General features: G+C 47.0%; 1 protein-coding gene across 2 annotated transcripts in view; it reads left to right on the forward strand.

The window, feature by feature from the left end:
* The window catches only part of TCF7L2 (transcription factor 7 like 2), a 189,026-nt gene that overhangs the window by 149,040 nt on the left and 17,866 nt on the right, over positions 1-22,120 (forward strand). For both annotated transcript variants that reach the window (XM_024756058.1, XM_024756059.1), the window contains exons 4-6: positions 14,341-14,473; positions 16,987-17,089; positions 19,090-19,176. In XM_024756058.1, coding sequence (XP_024611826.1) covers positions 14,341-14,473; positions 16,987-17,089; positions 19,090-19,176 — 323 coding nt within the window. The remainder of the gene's footprint in view (positions 1-14,340; positions 14,474-16,986; positions 17,090-19,089; positions 19,177-22,120) is intronic.

The following is a 22,120-nucleotide window of genomic DNA, read 5'->3' on the forward strand; positions in this document are numbered from 1 at the left end:
GCCTGCCCTGCCGCGTCCCGGCTTGTCCAAGGCCGTTGCAGGCTCCTGCTCTCAGCCTCCGCAGGGTTCGCTGTCACTTTGCAGAAACTTTAAGATTGATGTCCCTTGACTGGTAAGGTGCCCGATGGAGTTGCTCTTTTTAGTAATTTTTTTTAACTCCTCTTAAACACACACAACGAAAAGAAGAAAATGACATGACTTTTTCATTCTGAACTTCTAGCCCGCGACTATAAAAACATGCTTTATGATTATTGTAGCCCTGCCGCGTCCCGGCTTGTCCAAGGCCGTTGCAGGCTCCTGCTCTCAGCCTCCGCAGGGTTCGCTGTCACTTTGCAGAAACTTTAAGATTGATGTCCCTTGACTGGTAAGGTGCCCGATGGAGTTGCTCTTTTTAGTAATTTTTTTTAACTCCTCTTAAACACACACAACGAAAAGAAGAAAATGACATGACTTTTTCATTCTGAACTTCTAGCCCGCGACTATAAAAACATGCTTTATGATTATTGTTTAACTCGGACGTGAATATTTGGGAGGGGGGGCCGTTGTTTCTTTTCGCCCCAGCAAGTTAAATCCTCTGATACGCGCCACCCTCCTGGCTCCCCTCCTCTCTGGCTCTCCCCAAATATTTTCCTAAAGGATCCGCATTTTTGTACTTTTTATATATTTTCTTCCAAGACCCATTTCCTCTCACCTCCATCTCAAACTTCTTTATTTAAAACAACAAAAACAGAACTTTGTTGAAGATGTGGATGAGGACGGTGGGGTATAAATGGGCAGCCCCTCCTGTTGTCTTATTGCATGTTGAAAGGAAGATCTCCTGGTTTTTTTTTTTTTTTTTGGCTTTTCTTGTTTTGGTTTTGGTTTGAGGACGTCTTTTTAAAAAATAATCCCACAGAACTTTGCAGCCTTCGATCACCTTGTGGGGTGTTTTTAATGGAAATGTTCTAAACGTGGGTGTACTGCTGACAACGGGGCACCTTGGGGACCGCCTCGGAACAGAGCAGTGGGGCAGCAGATATCTGGGAATAGTTTCCTAGGAGGACTTAGTTTGAAGAAATTCACAAGATTTCCCTGTCCTTTTTAAGGAGGAGGTGGCTGCAGAGGAGGAGGTCTGTCTGGAATGTGTTGGCTCGTCTTGCTGTTTCCATTTTCCTTGTCTTTTGAGAAAGCCAGAATATAAATTTCTAGTCAAAGTTGCCCATCCTGTTGGCTGCCCTTTATGAGTTATTGTTGCTGAATGATTGGGAGCTGTCCGTCAGCGGGGAAGGAACTTGCAGTTTACTTAAGAAATTGCATGTGTGACAAAGGCAGCTGCCCCAGTGTGGTGGTCCACGTGAATAGAGGGAGGGAAGGCAATTAGGGGGCTGTGTTGGGGCTTTTTACTTGTCAAACTGGAGCCTCATTGCTTTTGTTACCTCCATGTAAAGGGAAATGGCAGGGTTTTGTTTTGGTATTAAGGGCCTTCCTTAAAGCTTGCTGCCTGACACTTACACAGGAAGGCCGGATAAGTCGAGAAAGAGGGGCCACGGAGCAGTATTTTAAAAGAGAAGAGGAAGAAAATTAAGAAGCCTCACTTTTTTGTTATCTTGAAGCCCTTCCAGCCCTTGTGTTTTTTTGTAGAAGGGGGTATGATGGGTGGGGCCTGGCTCGAGGGTTATTAACTTGTCTGGTGTATTAACAGATTGCTTAAAGACCAACATCATGAAAACAGCCCTGTGGGTTTGCAGATAAACAGCTGGGCAGTCGAGTCGGTAAATTAAAAACATCTCCTGTACATTAGGTGTCTCGCGCCAGAAGAAACCGAATCTTTGCCACCAGTCTTGCTTCAAGCAAGACAGGGCCGGGATCCCATGTGGCAGTAGGGGTGTTTTCTTACCTGCATGCAAATCAGAGTTGTGTGTTTGCTTTTGAAGAGGGTGAAATGATTTAATTAACACTTGGTGTGGGAAAGGACCTGAAAGGTCTTCTGGGCGACTTCTGTCCTCTGCAACTTTCTTGTGTCGTTAACCCCCTCCTGGAGCAGACACCCTCCCACACTCCCCTCCTTCATGGAAAAGAGGACGATTTCAGGCCTATGATGTCTGAGTCTCTCAACTCCAATTAAGTTAAACCCACACACATGTACCTGGCCCTGGAACCTAGGAGAGACCCCAGAAAAGTAAGTCGGGTTGGTGGGACTCAGGGATTGCCTTTTCTCTTTTCTCTTTTCTCCTTTCTCCTCCTCTCCTCTCTCCTCTCTCCCTTCTCCCCCACACAAAAAGCACAATCAAAAAAGCAAGTCAGCCTTCAGACTACTGGAATGCCAGTGAACACAGGAAGCTTCCGTTCTTCTGCTTCCAGAGAGGTCAGTTGAAAATCTTTCAGGCACAGTCTGTTACTCTGGAAGGAAAAGAGGGGTGTGTACGCGTGGCTGGCAAGGCCCTACCAAGTGTCACTCCCGTGTCACTGTGACAGGAAAATACACTTTCCCCCTCCCTCCCCCTCTCCCATGGCAGCCCTCTCCCTGAGAAATTTGTTTTGAGGGATTTGACAATCTTGCAGATAAAGTGCCTGCCTACTGCATTCGGTTGATCATTTTCCCTCACGGCTGACCGTAATTTCTTAGCTACTCTTAGCGGTAGCTCTGTCCCTGCTGCCCAAGGTAACCGGTGAGGGAGGGGAAGTCTGCTTAGTGCCCTGAGCTGGCTGGGGAAGATGGGCCTTCCCCCTTCCTTCACGGATTTCCTAGTGGTACAGAGTAGAAACTAGGAGCAATTTCTTTTCATTAACTTTTAAAAATTTAATCTGCAACCAGTTGAACTAGATTATTTGGTTTCTTTTGTTTTATTTTGTTTTTGGTTTCTGAGGCATGTGTGTGGACAGGGAAGAATCAACGAAATAACTGCAGGCATTGTGATCGTTCCGAGTACCCCAGGGCATAAATTGGGAGCCATCTCCATCTTTTAAGATGCTTTTTTTCAGCTCTTTAAGTGAAAGGAATAAAGGGAGGGGAAGCTGGGAGGAAGAAGAAAAGTGAGAAAAGCAATAAGGGAGGAGAAAAAAAGCTGGCCCAGTCCCATCTTGAAGGTACAGAGAAAGTTTTTTTTGAGGTGGAGAGAAAGAAAACCAAAGCTATTATGTACCCTAGGGATACCATCTTAGTGGGAATGGAAGATTTGAGTGGGAAGGGAGGCACGGTGGCCTCTGGGCTCACTCTCTTCCACCAGTTGGGCAGTTGGCACCTCAATTTGAATTGCTGGGTGAGTAGTGAGGGGTGTGTGTGTGTGTGTGTGTGTGTGTTCGTGTCCTTGCTTATGGTCTTGACCATTAAACCTTTGTGCTTTTTTTAAAAAAATTCAGACGGTGGGAAGGAAAAACAAGACAAGAATAAATGGTCATCTCAAGCTGTGCTCTTTCACGGTGTACTTTTCATAGTGGTTTTTGGGGGAGGGGGGAAAGGGTTAAAGAAAAAAAAAAGATGGGGAGGAGAGAAAGCTTGACTTTCATCACAATCCTTACGGTTCTATAGCGATGCAGACCTGGCTCCCCAAGTGCAAGTGAGCTGGAATCTGGAAAAGGGCGGTGGGATTTGGGATTTCTTCTAACAAATAATTTTTTTCCGCTTCACCCACCAGGGTGGGCTCCACTGGAAGAAAGAGAAGGAAGAATGACATGCCCTCATAGAGGAGCATACTTTGGAAGCTTGAGACATTTTTGAGCTATAAGGCTTTTCCAGTAGCAGGGCTTATGTAAACCGTGTATTGTGGTTTCATATTTAATGCTAACTTTCTGTTGCTTTGTCTTTGGTTGTATTTATTTTCAATCTCCAAATTTAGATGCTGCTGGCCTTTTAGGGCTCCAGTCTTGCTTGCAGTGTTTGTATTTTGTAAACTTAATATAAAATGTGTTTTGGAAACCCGAGCAAGAGACTGATGACCGCCTATTGTGCTGTTAATGGTTAGGAAGAAGGCCCTTTTGCAATACCAGTTTGGGGCTTAGAATACGGGATACCGTGTTCAACTCTCGGGTCCAATCCTTTGCCACGAGCTGTTAAGAGCATTCTCTTGAATTCGGAGGCGATTCCTTAATTGTCATTATTATTGCTTTCGTTATTATTTTGTTGTTGTTAAATGGCCAAACGGAAACATTTGCAGTGGTCAGTCAGCTCTTAGATCCCATATTTGGGGGAAGAAGGAATGAAATATACTACACACCGTAAGAGTCCTTGTGTTTTCAAAGTCATGAATTAAAATCCTGTATGTCGTGTTGAACTATCAAGGTGGTAGATAGTTCTCTGGTTGAGCGTGAAGGAACGACAGATGTATGTCTTGGTTTTCCTTTCTGGTTCCGTGCAGCTTTCTAGTTCAGTGTACACTTGTGTAAACTGTCAAGAATTGTGGCAGAGAGAGTGCAGGCTGGCACTGCAAGTGTACAAATTGTGTTGCCACAAATTTCCCACCCAGCACAGCCTCCCGTTTCCAGATTCCTGAAAGGTTCCAGACCTTTGTTTACTCAAATTACTTGGGGTTACTTCATAGCGGTCCTGCTGCTTTGGGGATGGGGAAACCTCCATTCTTTATGGCTTATGGGAAGGGAGTTCCTTTGAAAGGGTAAATTCCCGACTCTGATGATACAGATATTATGATCTTTGTATTGTCACAACAGGCTGCTGCCTCCGTGTTTTCTGGAAGCAACAGAGCCTGCAACCTTGTATGTTTAGGGAAACCTCCCCTTTGTGGTTTGGGGATGGTGGAGGCCTGGTTGACTATGTCATGGAATTCTTTCCTTCTGCAATATTTTGTTATGTGATGAAATCCTGACATGCCCTCCAGATTACATACTTCTGCACACATTCGAAGGCTTTTTTTTTTTTAAGTGAACTTTGCTTGGGTCATTCCCATGTTACCTTAAACTTTCGACAGCTGCATTCAGAGGGGGTAGCGGTGCTGTGTCCTCCTTACCACGCTGAATTTCCGCGCCCTTTTACATATATCGTTTATGGAGGCTATAGATGTCTGTTAAAGAATGCCCACGTTTGGGACACTAACGGGGCAAAATAGAGCAGAAGAATGCAGTTTTGCCTTTGCTTTCGTCTTCTCTTTAGTCTCTCTTTGCTGAATTCCTGCCAAATCTGAGGTTTGGCCATTTGTATCCGTGGGCCCCGTGAAAATGTCCATCCCTCCTCTCGGTTCACTTGTTTGTTGCTAGAGAGAAATCTACCTGCTCTCTGAAGGAAACTTATCAGACTCATGTAACAGGCATGGTTTTCAAATACCATCTAGATTGGAAAGTTAGGCGCAGGGTGTTTAAGAAATACGAAAGACATTTTTATACAGCTGTTCATTATAAATACATTAGAAAGGTGGTATCAGATTTTGTTCACTGCTTCTTTCTTGAAATCCCCAGGATGTAATAACCATTATGTACTTAAAACTTATTCTAAATCAAAATTGGTGATTTCCTTTCCATCTTATTTAGGAATCCCTAGATTTGGGGTTGTTGTGTTTGCGGGGGGAGATGGTCTGGAAATCATTATTTTTTTAAAAGTTGTTTTAAATTTGAGCTTTTGGATTTCTTCATTTGGAATAGGTTAGTTTTATTCCTGGCTCTGTTTTGAAAATCGGCTCTGCTAGAAACAGCTGTACTCTCTTACCCAAGTCCCAAACATTCCCTGCAAACTCGGACACTTAACAAGATTGATTATGCTAACGCTAATCATTTAATGCCCAAGTAGTAGAAAAATATCTCGCGGGAGGGTGGAGGTTGCCTTTCCTGGGGAATTATTTCAGGGTGCAGCGGCTGGTCCTCATTTCTGAGACCTGGTGGAGGATTAAGATGGTCAGAGGGCCCCCTTGTGCCGCCGTACCCCTCACTCCCCTCCGGGATCCTGTGGCAGGCAGGAAGAAAACCCTGGGAACTCACTGGTCATGGGGGAGCCTGGACTGGGCGGGCCAAGACTTAAGCTCGCAAGTGCTTTAAAGGTTAGTTGGGGGAAGCACAATGGGATGCCTTCTTTTTATTGGAAAATAAATGAGAATGAGTGGAAATGAATTATATTTAATGAACTTAACTGGAAGTAATTGTTCAAGAGCCTGTGAAAGCACAGCCCTGCTGGGTTGGGCCTTGGCTGCGACGTTCACAAAGCCAGGCAGCCGGAGCACATCTTTATTTTCAAGGTTTCAGTGTTCCCCTTCGTGTGTCCACTCCCCACCCTAACACCTCCAGCCCCCCTCCCACCCTCCCCTCCCCCTTTTGGGGGATTGAGAAAAGGTCATTAAGAAAAGCTGAATTTGGCCCCTTAGACCCTTAATGCTTGGCAATCTGTTTGGTGTGTTACCCGCCGGGTTGTTATATTATAGAAGGGGCAAAACAAACAAACAGACAAAGAAAAAAAAACCCCAAAAACACCCCAAGAAAGGCCAAGAGCTTAGGATGGTTTGTGTTAGTTCTATGTATATGCATGTGTGTATGAGAATGTGGATGAAAATTGGCTGCACATTTACTCTCTCCCTGCCTGCCCTGTTCAATCATTTCCCTGCACGAGGAATTTTAATGCCTGTGTGAGTACAGGACGAACTGTGAGTCGGCAGAATTTCATAGACGGCTGGGAGAATCTTCTCTCTCCCTCTTCTTGCTGTCTAAATGGATTTGATTCCAGAGAAAGAAGGGTTGCGGCGGGGAGGGAGAAGAAGTCAGCCATTGATGATTCACAAAACAAATAAGCAGCACCCTGAGTGTCAGGCTCTGGTGGTTGTAGAAGCTATAACTTTGCAGCCTTATGTGCACAGGATTCAGGCCAGGTGATGCAGGCTGGGTGATGCAGGGTGATACAGGCTATAGTTGCAGAATGGGTGTTTCTTTTTTGCATCTCATAGGTAGACCTCCTTTCTCTTAACCACCTCATTTCTTTAAGCAAAACTTTCTCGGTGTTATTTATTATTTCCAACAGGCAGTGCTGTAGCCATCAGTAGAAGTCTTGCCCAGGGAAACAGTGCCCCCTTAGCTGGGGGCAAGGCCTTAGAGTGGAGCAGTGCCCAACCATGAACAGCGCCTGCACTAGGTGGGTCCTCGCTGGCTGGGCTTCGGACAGCTGTGAGGGGAGAGGGGCAGAGTAAAGGGTGGAAAGCAGCCCTTCAGGCCGTGGTGGATGTCCGCCCGCCACCCTTCCCCTCTGTGCATGCAGGAGGTTTACGGGATACAGTAGCGAGATGCTCAGCAGATAAGTGAGGCTGTGCGCACCGGCCTGGATACAGGCTCCTCCCTGACGTCATCATCCCAGTAACGGAAGTGGCTGCTCCTTTGTTGATGCAGTCAGTGGGTTGTTTAGGCAGGAAGGTTACCATCGCTGACCCTTCCACTCTGGTTCATAGCCCAAAAAAATAAGACTAGTTGAGTCAACAAGGGGTTGTTGATGAGGAAGAAACAGCCTCTCCTCATCCCAGCCCCTCCTTCTCATCTGCGCTCCATGACTCCAGTGACTAGCAGCGTCTATTAACGTTTCACTAGTCGCCATTGACCTTGGTGCAGCCATAGTAAGTGGCATCTGGAAAAAAGTGCATAGAGATGAGCCATAAACCCATTTTTCAGTGTAAACCTTGAGTGAACAGTGTCCCTTCCTGATGCTGATTTCAGACCCTGGGAGGGCTGGTCATCTGAGACTCTGGAGACCCTTCATATCCACCCTGGGGAGGGGAGAAGGCTGACAAATGCTCCTCTGTGCTGCTTTTGTTTTATTGTGCTGGCCCCGTAAAGGCGCTTTCTGGCCCCATTTTTCTTCTTCAGAAAGGGAGAGCCATAGGGGAGTATTGAAGAGGAGGGCCGGCCACCCGAGAGGCCAGGGCTAGCAATGGCTCTATTTGTTTTCAACGTCTCTTGATTAATAGGTTGCGGGGTGAATGGCGAGCTTTCATTCCCTTTGGGTTCCCCACAGTTAGAGAAGGTGGAGGGGTTGGGGTGAGAGGAGGGCCAGCAGGGGGATCTAGAAGGGCCTGAATCACTCTTTCACTTGCCGGGTTCCTGATCGAGAGCAACATTTGGTGGACGGGTGTGTGGGCGCTCGGCGATGAGGGTGGCACGGCCAGAACACCGGGCTTAAGGGTTCTCGAGGGGTCAAAGGTCAGCCACAGGGGGTGCCCCCTCCCCACTCCTCCTGCTGCAGTAGGATGAATACTTTGGGTGGAAAGGCTTTGTGTGCTTCGAGGGCTGTTAAAGGACCTTTTCTTTCTAATTTCACTATTCAGTGCTCAAAACCCATAGGGCCTGATGAACAGAACCGGGGGAGAAATGAGTAACAGCCATTCCTCCAGGTAGAAAACATAAAGCCTCAATAATTTAAAGTCAGATGAGGATTTTGGTTCCTTTTAAATAGATGGTGTTTCCTTCATTTAATAAGTTCGGGTTTTTAGCTGACTTTTTCTTTGCTGCCAGAACCGACCACGTCTATCACCAGAGTCCTGCTGGGCCCTGATATCGCTTGTGTGTCTGTATTTGAGAAGCAGAAACATGCCACTAAATGTTTTACACCCCTCCCTCCGTAATCCGCCACATGGTGTAAAAACCCCTGCTAAAGATGCCTCGTGCTCCATAGCAGGGGTGTGCCTGGCTGAGGCGGGGAGCCCTGAGCTACTCCTAATTGGGGGATGGCGGGAGCATTGTGTGCTGAACTGGTCTAGGTTCCAGAGACTGGCAGGTGGGGAGTATGGGGGACAGATCCCCTTATGAGGCCTGAAGCATCTATGTCCAGCTGGGAAGGCTGGCCCAGGCTGGGCTTCCTGGGTGCCGCTCACTGCCCCACCTGGCAGTGAACCCCGTCCCAGGGCTCGTCTCTGCAGACACAGCAGCAGGAGGTAGAGTCGGACAGGTGAGCTCGCAAAGCCTGTGACCTGGGACAGGTTTCCTTACCTGCCGGGTGAGCTAATGACAAATGCAACTACTTCGTAGGTTTCTTTGTGAGGACTGAATAAAGTCTGTCACACTCAACACAGGCTCCATTAGATCAGCAGCTGTGAGCTGCGCTGGTGTGAGCCAGAGAGGTCTCGGTCAGAGGACTGTCTAGGCAAGGGGTCCTGAGTGGCGCTCTGGGTGAGTTTCAGGCGCCGGTAGTGCTGGTGTGTATGGGCAACTATGGCCTAACTCCCTGACCTTGTGTGGAATATTTTAGGAATGTTTGCTGCTTTTTTGTGGCTCAGAGATTCCCAGTGCTCATCGTATTCTTTCAGGCTTAACTTGCAGCAGCTTAAGCTCTCCATGCAGCCTCCCATGATTGCCACTCTCACAACCTTGAACTTTAGTTAGCTGTCCCTGATTTCGCACCCCTGGGTAGTTTTGAAGACATATTTAATATTTAGATAAAGCGCTTGCCTAAGAGGCACCTAGTTTTATGTTACAGTTACTTGCCTTGAACACTGGGCTCCGTAGAAAGATAAAAGAGGGAGGAGGTACATATTTCAGCCTGTTTACCCCACCAACACTCCCAGCAGACATTGTAGCTTTAATTTAGATTCCGGATGCATTTCTGGAAGGTTTTCCGTGTCCCTCACAAAAGGTGCTTTTCACATCTGAATTTTCTTAGGTTTGTACAGTTTTGAACACAATCCTTAAAGACCTCTTTAAAGAAGTGGGAGCTGTTCGTAGCGAAGGGGAAAGTCTAAGGGACATTTGCTATTTGGGTGGTGGTTCCGTGTTTCGTTTATATCAGCTCCCACGTCGAGGCCCTCCCCCTGATTCTGGAAGGACCTTGGTTGTCATCGGCTATTCTTGTTTAACCTTCAACTCTTCTGTGGCAGTGTTATTTATTAGCATAATAAGGTGATGGCTTTTCTCAAAAGACATAATAAAATACATTTATGGACCAAACATCGCATTTTTAAGCAGGGCGTGCACCTGAGGGAGGGTGGCTGCAGGACATCCGTGTACTCTTGCCCCGCCGTGCACATCTTTGCCTTTGCAGTAAGGAGTGCGGTCTGTGACTGCGTTGCCCCCTGTGACTTTAATGACAAGAGACCGGAGGGGTAGCAGACGTCACCTTCACTGGTCCCTCGTTGTTAGTATTCACTGGACTGTAGTTTTCAAAGCTTCTTTGCACGGCATGTGTGGACGTGCCAGGCACTGTGCTGATACGCACTTTGCAGGCGTGATCTCTTTTAATTTTCACAACAACCCTGGTCGGTAGACACAGTTCTCATCCGGAGTTTACACAGAAACGAAGGCCCGTGAGAGGTCACACAGCTGGATTGAAGTAGGATTTAAACCCGAGTCTTCCTGGAATTCTCAGACTTCACTCTTGGTCACCGTGTGCAAGCCAGTGGGCTCTAAAACCATTTTTTAAAGACGCTGTGGTAATAAGGTATTGGACTGAACGGTTTCTGAAGTGCTCTCTACCTCCCCAGCTCTACTCTGTGATTCTGAGTAGATGCCATTTAAGAGCAGCGACATTTACTGAATTAATCTGTGAGGCTGGCTCTGTCTGTCCTTCTCTTCTTCCGATGCTTACTGTTGCAAGTTGGTGGTTCTTATGCAGTTTATGAGAGTGTGCCCCCCACTCCCACAGGCTGGGCATTACAGGGGACACAAAGGTCTGCAACACATAGTCTTTGTCCTTCAGGGACTTAGCTATGGTGGCACCAAGAAAGGTTATTGCGACCCCAGCAGTGGACATAATATGGTGCAGACAGAAGGGACTGTGGGGATCTGAGGCTGGAGAGACATGGGCATTTTCTAGAAGGACGTCCTCCCATCATAAAAGCAGTCCAGGTACAGGCAGGTTCAGTGGGAGTGGCAATTAGACCCTGGTTTCTACACGTATGACTGCGTCTCCCTGCACTTGCTTAGGAACCAGCCAGCCTGGAGAGCCGTGTGATTGTATTGTTTCTAGGGACTTGCCTGTCATGCAGTCACATCAGAAGAGTTCCATGTCCCAGTGGTCCCTGCATCCCCCCATCCCAAAGCCAGGCAGCAGTTAAAACTTCAGATCCCTTTACCCTCCTCTGACCACCCCTCCCCATGCTACAGAGTTTTGACTGAACAGGAAGAGACTAATTGACTAGTAGGCTGAGATGTACAAAATAATGTGAGAGTGATGGCAGTCAGAACAGGTGTCCAACTTTTGTTAGAATCCCCTTTATACACGTATCTAACAGGAAGAGGGAGCATTTTTCTCACATATGTGTGAACTTCACTGTTGCCCAAATGCTATATCTTCGTCCTTCAGTGGACAGGTAGAGAAAGAGGGTCTCCCCAGTGTTTCCTGCTTGGAAGACAGCCATGGAATATGCACTTCTGAACCGCAAACAGAACCGTGCCATCGGGCAGCTTCTCCCGAACAACAAAAATAGCAACAATGATAAGCCACCTTTCCTGTGCTTACCATGTGGCAGGTTTTGCACTAAGCCCTTTCCATGGATTCTGTCAGAACTAGGACACACTTCATGATTAGGACTCAAGTCTCTTAACGTTTGTGCTTGTCTGGGATCTCGTGGTTCTCTGGTCTAGGGGTCATGGCTAAACAGAAGAGACACCTGTGGTAACTCCATGGGCAGACCCAAGATGCGTGGGTCCTGAGCCCAGACCTACCGAATCAGGTCCCTCCTGAGAGATTTCTTAGTATCAGGGATCCAAGTTCGTGATAAGCACCCTGAGAGATGCTTGACTCGAGCAGAGCTGGGGAATGCAAGTCTCACTGCCCTTTTCCCATCACAGGTTTATACACTTGCTTTCTTCCACTGCTTGTGGTGGCCTCGTTCCCTGGAAGTCCTTCAGACTCCTAAGTGACGATCTTCCCTCCCTTGGGCTATCTGTGGTTCTTCCCACGGGTCCCACAGTTTCTCCACACTTATTTTAAACTGTCTGGGACTGGTCTGCTTTCTTTTCTTTTTTTAAAATAAATTTATTTATTTATTTCTGGCTGCGTTGGGTCTTTGTTATTGCACACGGGCTTTCTCTAGTTGCGGCGAGTGGGGGCCACTCTTCGTTGCGGGGCGCGGGCTTCTCACTGCGGTGGCTTCTCTTATTGCGGAGCACAGGTTCTAGGCTGGCGGGCTTCAGTAGTTGTGGCTCGCGGGCTCTAGAGTGCAGGCTCACTAGTTGTGGCGCATGGGCTTAGTTGTTCCATGGCATGTGGGATCTTCCCGGACCAGGGCTCGAACCCATGTACCCTGCATTGGCAGGCGGATTCTTCTTTTTTTTTAACTTATTTATTTTATTTTTGACTGCATTGGGTCTTCGTTACAGTGCACGGGCTTCTCACTGCGGTGGCTTCTCTTATTGCGGAGCACAGGTTCTAGGCTGGCGGGCTTCAGTAGTTGTGGCTCGCGGGCTCTAGAGTGCAGGCTCACTAGTTGTGGCGCATGGGCTTAGTTGTTCCATGGCATGTGGGATCTTCCCAGGCCAGCGCTCGAACCCGTGTCCCCTGCATTGGCAGGCAGATTCTTAACCACTGCACCACCAGGGAAGCCCTGGTCTGCTTTCTTTTATTTCAGCGGGTGTGTGTCTTTCCAACCAGATAGAAAACTTCTAGAAGGCAGCAACTGTCATTTTCCTTTCCTCCTAATGGTCTCCACTCCATCTGATAGGTTTTGTCTCTTGCTCTTTTCCCTGTCCACCCCAGCACACAGTGAGAGCTTATTTGTTGGTTATTTTTCAAGTTGTCCGAAACAGAAATGGTTCCTGAAAGACTCCTCAGTGCATGACCAGGAGATGCTGGCACTGGCCTTGGAGTGGCTGCCCTTCACTCAGCTGACTTGGGCCATGTCCAGACCTTCATAGCTGCTGACGAAGGAAGTGTTACTGGGTGCTTTTAATTTCGATGTTGTGATTGCAAAATGATAGCTCACGATACAAGTCTCCCATGAGCCACTAGCTACCGTCTTTCTCTGAAAGTGTCCAGTTGTTTATAGAAATCATTAAACCCGGCTGTTGGGCGTGTTGGCTTCTTTTTCTGTGTTTTTTTCCAGGAGCATTTAGGAAAGCCATATTTTTCTTTCCAAACATACCCATGAAAAAGTTAGAAGAGCCTTTTAAAACGCCCTCCCCACAATTAACTGTGGTAAGAAATACTCTTACTATATCACAGCCCTTCTTTCTTCACCCATTAAAAAAAAAAAAAGGACAAGAAGGAAAACAGAGAGAACTAACTGCTTGGTGGTCCCTGAACTCAAGAGGCGCTAGTGGGCAGCACTTGAACCTTCCTTCTTTTCTTTTAATGCAATTCCTTTTCCTTGATGTTAATGCAAGCTGTGCCTTCCTAAAAGTAATAAAAGGAAATGAAGACACGTTCTAAAATGAAACTTGACTCTAATCCATTCATCATCTAATACTAGCCTCTTTATCTTTGCTGGTACCTAATCTGGTTAAATGTCCCTGTTGTAGGATTTTAGTGAAAATCCTCTATGGGGAATAGGGTTTTTTGCAATTGGATTACTCTCGGTAAATGGCCCAGTAGTTCGCTTGTTTCAGCTTAAGTTTTTCTTTGTGATCTTGCTGGGCTGAGTTATAGCGTCTCATAGTGGACCGGGGAGGGGGTGGTGGAGACTGGGGTGGGGGAAGGAGCAGAAGATAATTTGGGAAGGTCTGGTCATTGCAACTAGGAAAGTCTTTAAAATGGTTTTCTTTTTATTTTTTTCTCCTCTCCACCTAGCAACTCTTCCCAGACGTAGAAATGCCTTGTACTTTGTTTTCTAGAACTGCCCATTTGTAAAATGCGTACATACCTTTTATTAGCCCAATTCATCACCATCCAGTTAATCTGTTAGCGTTCCCCGCGACTTCCTAATGAGATTCCTCACGAACCTGGGATGCTGTATGTGCATAAAACATGCAGGTGCTCGCCTGGCAGTGTAGAGCTTTCTGGTAAAGTTCACACTCCCAACCAGACCGTGAGTGAGGCTTTTCATCCTATCCTGGCTGTCTGTAAAGGACTGTAGTTTGCCCACTGGTTCTAAGGGGCCAGGAGGGGTTCAGAGCCTGGGGTGGTGGATAAGGAGGCTGGGTGGGTGGGATTAGGGCCCTGCCAGGTTTCTTGTAACCAAGGGTTTCCCTAGCCGGTCCCCTGTGAAGCCTGCCTGCCTCCTGAAGGTCCCTCCCCGTGGGCCCTGGGGTAGGAGATTCCCCGCCACCTGCAGGAACACAGTAGGAAGCCAGGCCCAGGGGGGAGGTAAAGACTGAGGTGCACCTACCCAGAGAGCGGAATCACAGCTGTCTGGTATTTTAGTACATGGACCAGGGCGGTGGGCGGAGTTGACTGCGTCTTACAAAGTCCAGGTTTGGGAGGGCGTGGGGAGTGGTCAGGGCATCCTGAGGGTCGGGAGTCCTGGGCTGTCGGAACTGGCGTGACGGTGTCCTCCTCTGTTCTTTCCCTCCCCACAGTCGAACAAAGTACCGGTTGTGCAGCACCCTCACCATGTCCACCCTCTCACGCCTCTCATCACGTACAGCAATGAACACTTCACGCCGGGAAACCCACCTCCACACTTACCAGCTGACGTAGACCCCAAAACAGGTAGGCTGAGTGCTTGGGTGCAAAGAGAGTGTGCTGGTCTCAGGGCCACCAGAGGACCCGCTGGGGAGGGATGTTGACTTGGGGACTGGCTGCAGTGGTGATGGAGAGGCTCTCATTCCTCTCCCGGATATTGACAAGGAAACCCTTCAGGGCGGCCAGAGCCTGGTGAGGGAGTGGATCTCTCCTTCCCTTTGGAGGAGTCCATTTGCAGCTCTAAGGATCTCTTTAGAGCTCCGGGTACACCTGCAGGGGCTGTGTTGGGGACCTGGCTGTGAGTCACTGGGTGATTCTTAGGAGTGGCTTATAACTCCAAGAGCCTCAAACAGACTCGGAGGCAGTAATAGTTTTGGAGGCATGTCATGGACTCCTCCTCAGCTCCTTGGGAGTGTAAGATCCCCAACAGCGTGTTTCCCTGAAGCCCCAGTTCCTTGGTGGCTAAGGGACTATAGTCACTTGACGATGACTTGGTGCAGCCTCGAGGGACCACATCACTGGGTTCTGCATTCTGTTTGCTGATTTCTTTGAGTTCTTTCTCCCCTGAAATACCCTAGGTATTTATTATCAAGCCCGTTTTGCAGATGGGAAGACCCAAGTCCAACATGGTTTCCTCATTGCATCACGGAACAGGCAGAAGATGCCACATTACTCCAGCTTTTATACGTGTCCCTCCTTTCCACCCCACGTGCTTTTTCCCTAAAGAGGAGAGAGGGAGAAGGCGAGGTTACTTATAGCTCCCCTGCAACAAGATATAAAACAAGGCGGGGTGGTCTTGGGAGAGCAGCTAAGGCCAAGGGTGTATCTTTCTGGCTGGGCGATGCACTGGCTGGGGTTGGTTTCTCTTCCCAGCTAGTTAATTACAAGGATGGATTCAGAATGGCTATTCCCATGTCACTTTGTCGGAGGGAATTGTTTGGTGTTGAGCTGAGGTAGACTGCCTATTCAGGCCGCCTTGGCTGCCCCTGAATGAAGCCACACATGAGCTGGCTTTCACCAGCTTCTGAGCCCCCTTTGTGCTCGTGGGGGACCGAGCCTGGTGCTTGGCCCGCTGGAGGAGGCTGCCAGCCGGCCCCAGGCTCCACGAGTGAATGGCAGCTTCAACGTCTCATTTAAATAATGGTAGTACAGGGAATAGCTTTTAAATGGTTATCGTAAAGCATATGATTAACGTCTGCGGACTGTTTACTTTTCCTCCGCAAATGTTCTTTCAAGTGTGCGAATGGCTCGGTGTAGGGTCCAAGCCCAGCTAATCTGTTTGGTTTTTGTAATAGAGAGAAAGCAATGTCTGCATGAAAATGTCACCCAGGGAGGCTTAATTTACAGATTAAAAGCTTCCTGAAAGAATTAAAAAAAAAATGAAATAGTTTTCATCCGCGAACAGGCAGCTCATGCCCTTCAATACTGTTTCAATTCTGAGGAATTGTTCATTTTGCTTCCCACTTGAGCTGCGTGGGTCTGCTCCTCTGGGTCCAAATTGCTCCCAGCGCTCTTGATTTCTAAGGATCGATTGCAGGATGTGTCCCTGTGGAATTAATAAGTGTACGGTGGCACAGGCCTTCAGAACTCACTCCTCAGCCCCCGTGGTCCAGCAGTACCCAGTCAGCGGGTGGGTTAACTCACGCAGGCAACTTGGTCCTCTAGAAAACCAGGCTCTAGAACTGAGTGGACCAGGCCTCCAACATCTCCTGGTCTGTTCAGTTCAGATTCTGCCTTGGATAAGATGCCAAGGCATTGTGTGAGTGTCTCCTACAGCTCATCTTCAAAGTGGAGTTGGACACATTTAAACAGAATTAACTTTTTTGAAAGAAGGCACGGGTAACCTTTCAAAAGCCATAACTCGAAAAGTATATTAGAAACCGGAGGAGTAACTCATGTAGGTAAGTCATTAGAATTAAAAGGAAAGAGGGAAGGGACAAGTTGTGAGGACAAAGGGATTTAATATTACTTGATCCCCTCCTACTATGTGCCAACCCTTTTAGATTTTTTCTTTTTTTTTTTGGGGGTACGCGGGCCCCTCACTGTTGTGGCCTCTCGCGTTGCGGAGCACAGGCTCCGGACGCGCAGGCTCAGCAGCCATGGCTCACGGGCCCAGCCGCTCCGCGGCATGTGGGATCTTCCCCGACCGGGGCACAATGCATCGGCATCGTGTCCCCTGCATCGGCAGGCGGACTCTCAACCACTGCGCCACCAGGCAAGCCCTCTTTTTTTTTTTTTTTCAATTCAAATAATCATACCAATCGCATAAGGCAGAAATACCCAAGCTGGCATTTTCTGAGTTTGTCTGCATTTAGCCAGTGTATGATCCGTCTAGAGTGAGAGAAACTTTTCAAGCTGCGGCAGAGGGATAATGAGATGAAACTTACCGACAAGTTCTTAGGATCAGAATCGTGAAAAGAACCTCATGCTAGGATTACAGAGGCAATGTCTCCCTTTATCCTTTACCTTTTCCCATCACCTGACAGTTTCTCTTTCCTTCTCTCCCTCTCTTGTACCTAAAATTCTGCTTCTTCTCTCAGGAATCCCACGGCCTCCGCACCCTCCAGATATATCTCCATATTACCCGCTATCGCCCGGCGCTGTAGGACAAATCCCCCATCCGCTAGGATGGTTAGTACCACAGTAAGGAGTTCCATTTTTTAATTTCCTTTTTTGCTTCTCACATGGGCACATGCTTATTATTTATTCTGTGCATGTATGTTTGTGTTCGCAGAAGACAGAGTTGGGGAGGGAGGGCAGTGGGTGGGAGGTCATGGGGAAGTTGCTTGCTGAAGTGCCCTGTGGAAAAGCAGGCAAGTCAGTAGCCATTCAGGTGGATGACGTAAGAAAAAGGCTGTTGATACTTGGCGCTCTGAACCCATGGTCCCCAAAGGCCCTAGGTTCTTCTCTGTGAACAAAGGTACCCATAAGGTACTTTGGGAATTGCAGAAGACTCCGAGGGCTTCTCCCCTGTGAAGCTGATCATGGCTCTTCTGCTGGTGGCAGCCCAAACTGGAGTCCTGTCATTGGATTGAGGCAGCAGGGGAGTGGGTACAGCCACAGCCTAGTTTTGAAATCTGGGGGTGGGAGTGGGGGGTTATAACTCCACCCCCCATCCCAACCATCACTCCCAAGATTGACAACCACAGTGGAAATTTGTGTCTATTGAGAAGCTCCATGTTACTCAACCAGCATCTCTCTGAGAGTCTTTGCATGTGGAGTGCTTCATCTAATTTTGAGGGGAGCGGGCGGGGCAGCTGGAATCCTCACTCCGGCATGTGGGGCCTTCCTGTCAACCCTAGGTCCTGGCAGCGCCCAGATCATCAAACTGCCTTTTACAATTTGTCTTCCTGTCGCCCGGGCTTGCTTTTATAGTACCACCCGTTAACCTTGCTTAGTTAACTTTAAAAAATGTGTGTGTTTTAAAAATCACAGTAGAAAGGCCTTTAATGTCGTAAGAATTCTGTGTGTGCGTGTTTGTGTGCATGTGTGTAATATGTGTTTTATGGGGCTGCGCTTTCGTATATATATTTCTCCGCGTTTATCGGTGATCTCTACTCTTTAAAAAACACAGGACAATTTATTGAATCTTAACAGGAATAATTCCTGGTAAAACTCTCAAGTTTGGGTCTTGGGGAAGACATACTTTTATAGCCTTAAAGAAGATACAGTTTTGGAGGGGTTCACCTCCTCTCCCCCAGTTCTACCCTGATTTCTCTAGCTGAGCATATTCTACACTTTAAAAACAAACAAACAACAAAAAAACCCGTCTTGTATTATGCAGTAGCTGTGCTAAATACCAGCCCTGGGCCGAGTTTCTGTTTATTTTTTGCTCCTTAGTCTTGTTAGGGAGGGTGGACGTGGATGGGAATGTGTGTCCTATTTCTTCTTCAGTGGGTGGGACCATGCCTCCCATAGTCCTCAGTCATCACTTGCCCCGTTCGGCTGATAGAGAGAGATTTGAAGGATAGATAAAAAGGAATAGCCAACTCAGACAACCCTCTGTCAGAAAAAGTTGTGTGTCTTTCATGAGGATGCTACTTTGCATGTTGCTGTATTTTTTAATTATTGTAATGAGGTGTGATTGTCTATTGGTTACCCACAATTCTTCTTGGGGACTCTCCCCCCGGTAACTCTTGTCAACACTTGTTAATTTGACAAAAGGCTACAAATTAAGCTCTGTTAATTTAATGTTTTCTCACCGAGATCTAAATACTGAAAGAGGCCCAAAGCGCAACTGAAGTCCTTTGATTCACTGTACTTTATTTTGGTATAAATTTACATTCATTATTGTTTTCCTTTGGATGTGTAGCCCTCAATTAGTGTGATGGCTCCATTAAAGCAAGCGAGACTTCGCCTTTAATTATTACAACAAAACACCTAGTTTCAGCTTGGGGAGAGGGTCTCTATTGACATAAGCAAAGGTTATAAAATTTAATTAGCCATTCCTATCAGATTTATGGTATTCAAATTGTTCTGTGTTTCTTCCCTTTGATCCTTCCTGTACAATCCCCAAGATTTTTGTTCTGAGAAAATGAGAATAAAGCTTACTGTGCAGAGAGAACTTTTCCTTTTTTCTTCTTTTCCTTTTCCCCACCTCCGCCCCTGTTTGCATGCTCTCACTGTGTACCCCCTCTTTGTAGGCAAGGTCAGCCAGTGTACCCCATCACGACAGGAGGATTCCGTCACCCCTACCCCACAGCTCTGACTGTCAACGCTTCCATGTCCAGGTGAGTTCCAAGAAAGAGGGCGTTCAACCAAGGCCATGGGTCACTTCTCAGAAAGTTCTCTAGATGCTTCCAGACCATCCAGGGACTGCTGCCACGTGTAGTTCTAAGGGTATAAGACCCACAGTGCGTTAGGCTTTCCTCCTAGAAAATACTGAAAAATTGCCCTGAACTTCCCAGGTAGATGATGGCAGAATTTCGAGGTTGAATTTCTGAGTCAATATATTTCAAAAAAAAAAAAAAAAAGGAAAACTTAAGAAGGCAGGAAGAAGTAATTAGGACGTGTAGAGCTTTTTAAAGTGTTACTTCTCTGTTGCCCTAAACCTGGTAAGAAAGGAAAGGGTTCAGGTAAGTTTATTATTATACAAAGAAGAATTGGAGGAAAGGTTATCAGTCTTTTCAAAGCTCCAGACTCTTAAGCATCAATAAGAAAGGACACCCTACTCCCCCGCCAACCCAAACACACCTCTCTCTGAAGTAGCAGTGTCCGGTAGAAATAGAAGGTGGGCCTTATATGTAGGGAATATACATAGGGGAGTAGCCACATTTTTTCAAAGGAGGAGAAAACAAAACCCAGACAATTATTTTTCATGATATATTTTATTCCACCTAATAGAGGCAAAATATTATTCATTCTGACATGCTATCACTGTAAAGCAACTATTAATGAGGTTTTACCTTTTCTGTACTTAGTGTTTTGAAATCTGCTGTGTATTTCACGCGTGCGCCATATTTCAGTTTGGCCTGGACACAGTTCAGGGGCTTAGCAGCCACATACGGCCAGTGGGGACCACGTTGGCCTGTGTAGCGCTAATAAGTGTTTGCAAGTTAAAAAGTCATACGCGTGTGTACATTCACATATCTTTCAGCATATAAATGTATATATAATACATACACACATATACCTGCATACGTGTACCTAGATCTTTCTAATCCCCATGTTCTCCTTTTCCCCCTTCTAATTAATTCTGGCTAATTTTTCAGCAACTGCTAGTTTATTTACAAACGGGTTGGCAGCAGTATGTTTAAGTAGTCACTAATTGCTCCTAATGATAGTTTTATTTTCTGTTCATCTGATTTTCAGTCAAGTTAATTAAATCGGTGGAGGTTTAGACTTTCCTGATGGGCTGCAACAACTAATCCGTTTTGAGGATGGCACCTAATTAAATCAGCATGAACATGGCAGAGATGCCATCCCCCAAGCTCTTCCCCCAAGCTCTGTAGCCAGCACGAGGACCCAAGACCAGGGGAAGGGTTGGAAGGCAGGCCAAGATGCCTCTTTTCCTACCTACAAAACAGTGATTTTGGTGGAGGAAAGAGTAAGAACCACAGTCGTTAAGAAACACCAACTGTAGCATCTCTAACGTTTGTAATTATGCCATGGGTATCATGGAGCTAATAAAGATCCATGTCCCATACGTGATAAATCATCTCAATTTCTAAATCCACACCAGTATCGGTTAGGCGGGAAAATGCTTGTGGGTCCTCTTCTCCAGTGAGAAGAGGAAGGTTATCCTCATTAAATGATGTCATCACAGCCTCGCAAAGCCTGGGAACGAATAGGGAGCCTCCCAGGAGGAGAGCTGCTTCTGAGCACCTTGTAATCCACAGCTCACCCTCCTCCGAAGCAGCGTGCATAGAACGCATTGGTTTTCGTGTTTGTTCCTTCGGTGCGTTCCAGAGGTTAAAAGCGGTGCAGTAATCGTAGGATAGGGATTGAGGTTAAGCTTATCGATTGAATTATCATTAGGAGGTTAGCCAATGATTTCGAGGTGAGCATGGGGTGGAGGAAAGAAAGGGAACGGTGGGAGGGAAGTTTAGGGGGCTCGAGGTGCAGGGGGGAGGCGGCCGATTCCCCAGGTAGGCCTTATGAAAGGCAGCTAGTTAAAAAGAGTATACAGCAAATTAAATACATTATTGTGGTAATGGGGCGACAGAAGTATGGGTCTATTATACTTATGGCAGTTACAGGGAATGTAGGCAGCTTGCCCTGTTCCACAACACCCTTTGATATTCATTCTCTTCGGCAGCGGGGCCAGGGCTTCTCAGAATTAAGTGATGGGTCATTATACTTTAAACACCATGGAGAAGCCTAGATTGGCAATTAAACAGCTCTTGCTGACACTCACTTGTGCCACCCTGTGACCCCCTTTAGATTGAGATGTTGGAGCTCCGGGCCCTCAGCCTGCTAAATTGGCGCAAGGCTCTTCTCCTGACGAGAGCGGGCTCTGAAATCCGCCGGCTTCAAAGGGAGAGAGATCATGTATAAACCATAATGTGGGTGCACCGTGGCTCACAAAAAATAAGGCAGGAAGAGATGAAATGTTACAAGTGCAAGGGGGGAAATGAGAGAATAATGACAAACCTAATGCGGCTCAAAGCTGGCTTGTTGCACAGGAAAACGCATCCCACTGCTCGTGCATGAAATCAAGGCCTGCAGATGGTAGCCAGTTAACAGAAGCGTGTCAACAGTGAAGGAAAGTGAGAGTGAGGAAGGCAGAAGCCCCTGAGACAGCCAGAAACAAAAGTTAGTTGTCCTTAAGAAGTTAAGGTTCATCATTATATTCTGGCTTGGAGCCATGAAAGCAGATGGGGGGATATAACGAGCGGCTTGGAATTTTTAGGGTGTTTACTGCATTGCATGAGATAGTTGTCTGCAGAAAGGAATTTCTTTACGCGAAGGTATGTGTATAGCCCATACACACACACACACACACACACACACACACACGCACTTATAACACACATACATCTCTTCCTCTGCTATACATTTCTCAGGTATAGGAATATGTATGTAGGTATGTGAACTTGGAAGTGTTTGGTCTTCATGGCTACACCGGAAATCTTTCCCCACCCCAGAATGTACTCAAATTGTGGTGTCTCCCTGTGGTGTTTGGTGTACACACACACATACACACACACACACACACACACACACACACACACC

This window comes from Neophocaena asiaeorientalis, unplaced genomic scaffold (assembly GCF_003031525.2).
Source record: "Neophocaena asiaeorientalis asiaeorientalis breed wild unplaced genomic scaffold, Neophocaena_asiaeorientalis_V1.1 scaffold85, whole genome shotgun sequence".
In the NCBI taxonomy this organism is placed as follows: domain Eukaryota; kingdom Metazoa; phylum Chordata; class Mammalia; order Artiodactyla; family Phocoenidae; genus Neophocaena; species Neophocaena asiaeorientalis.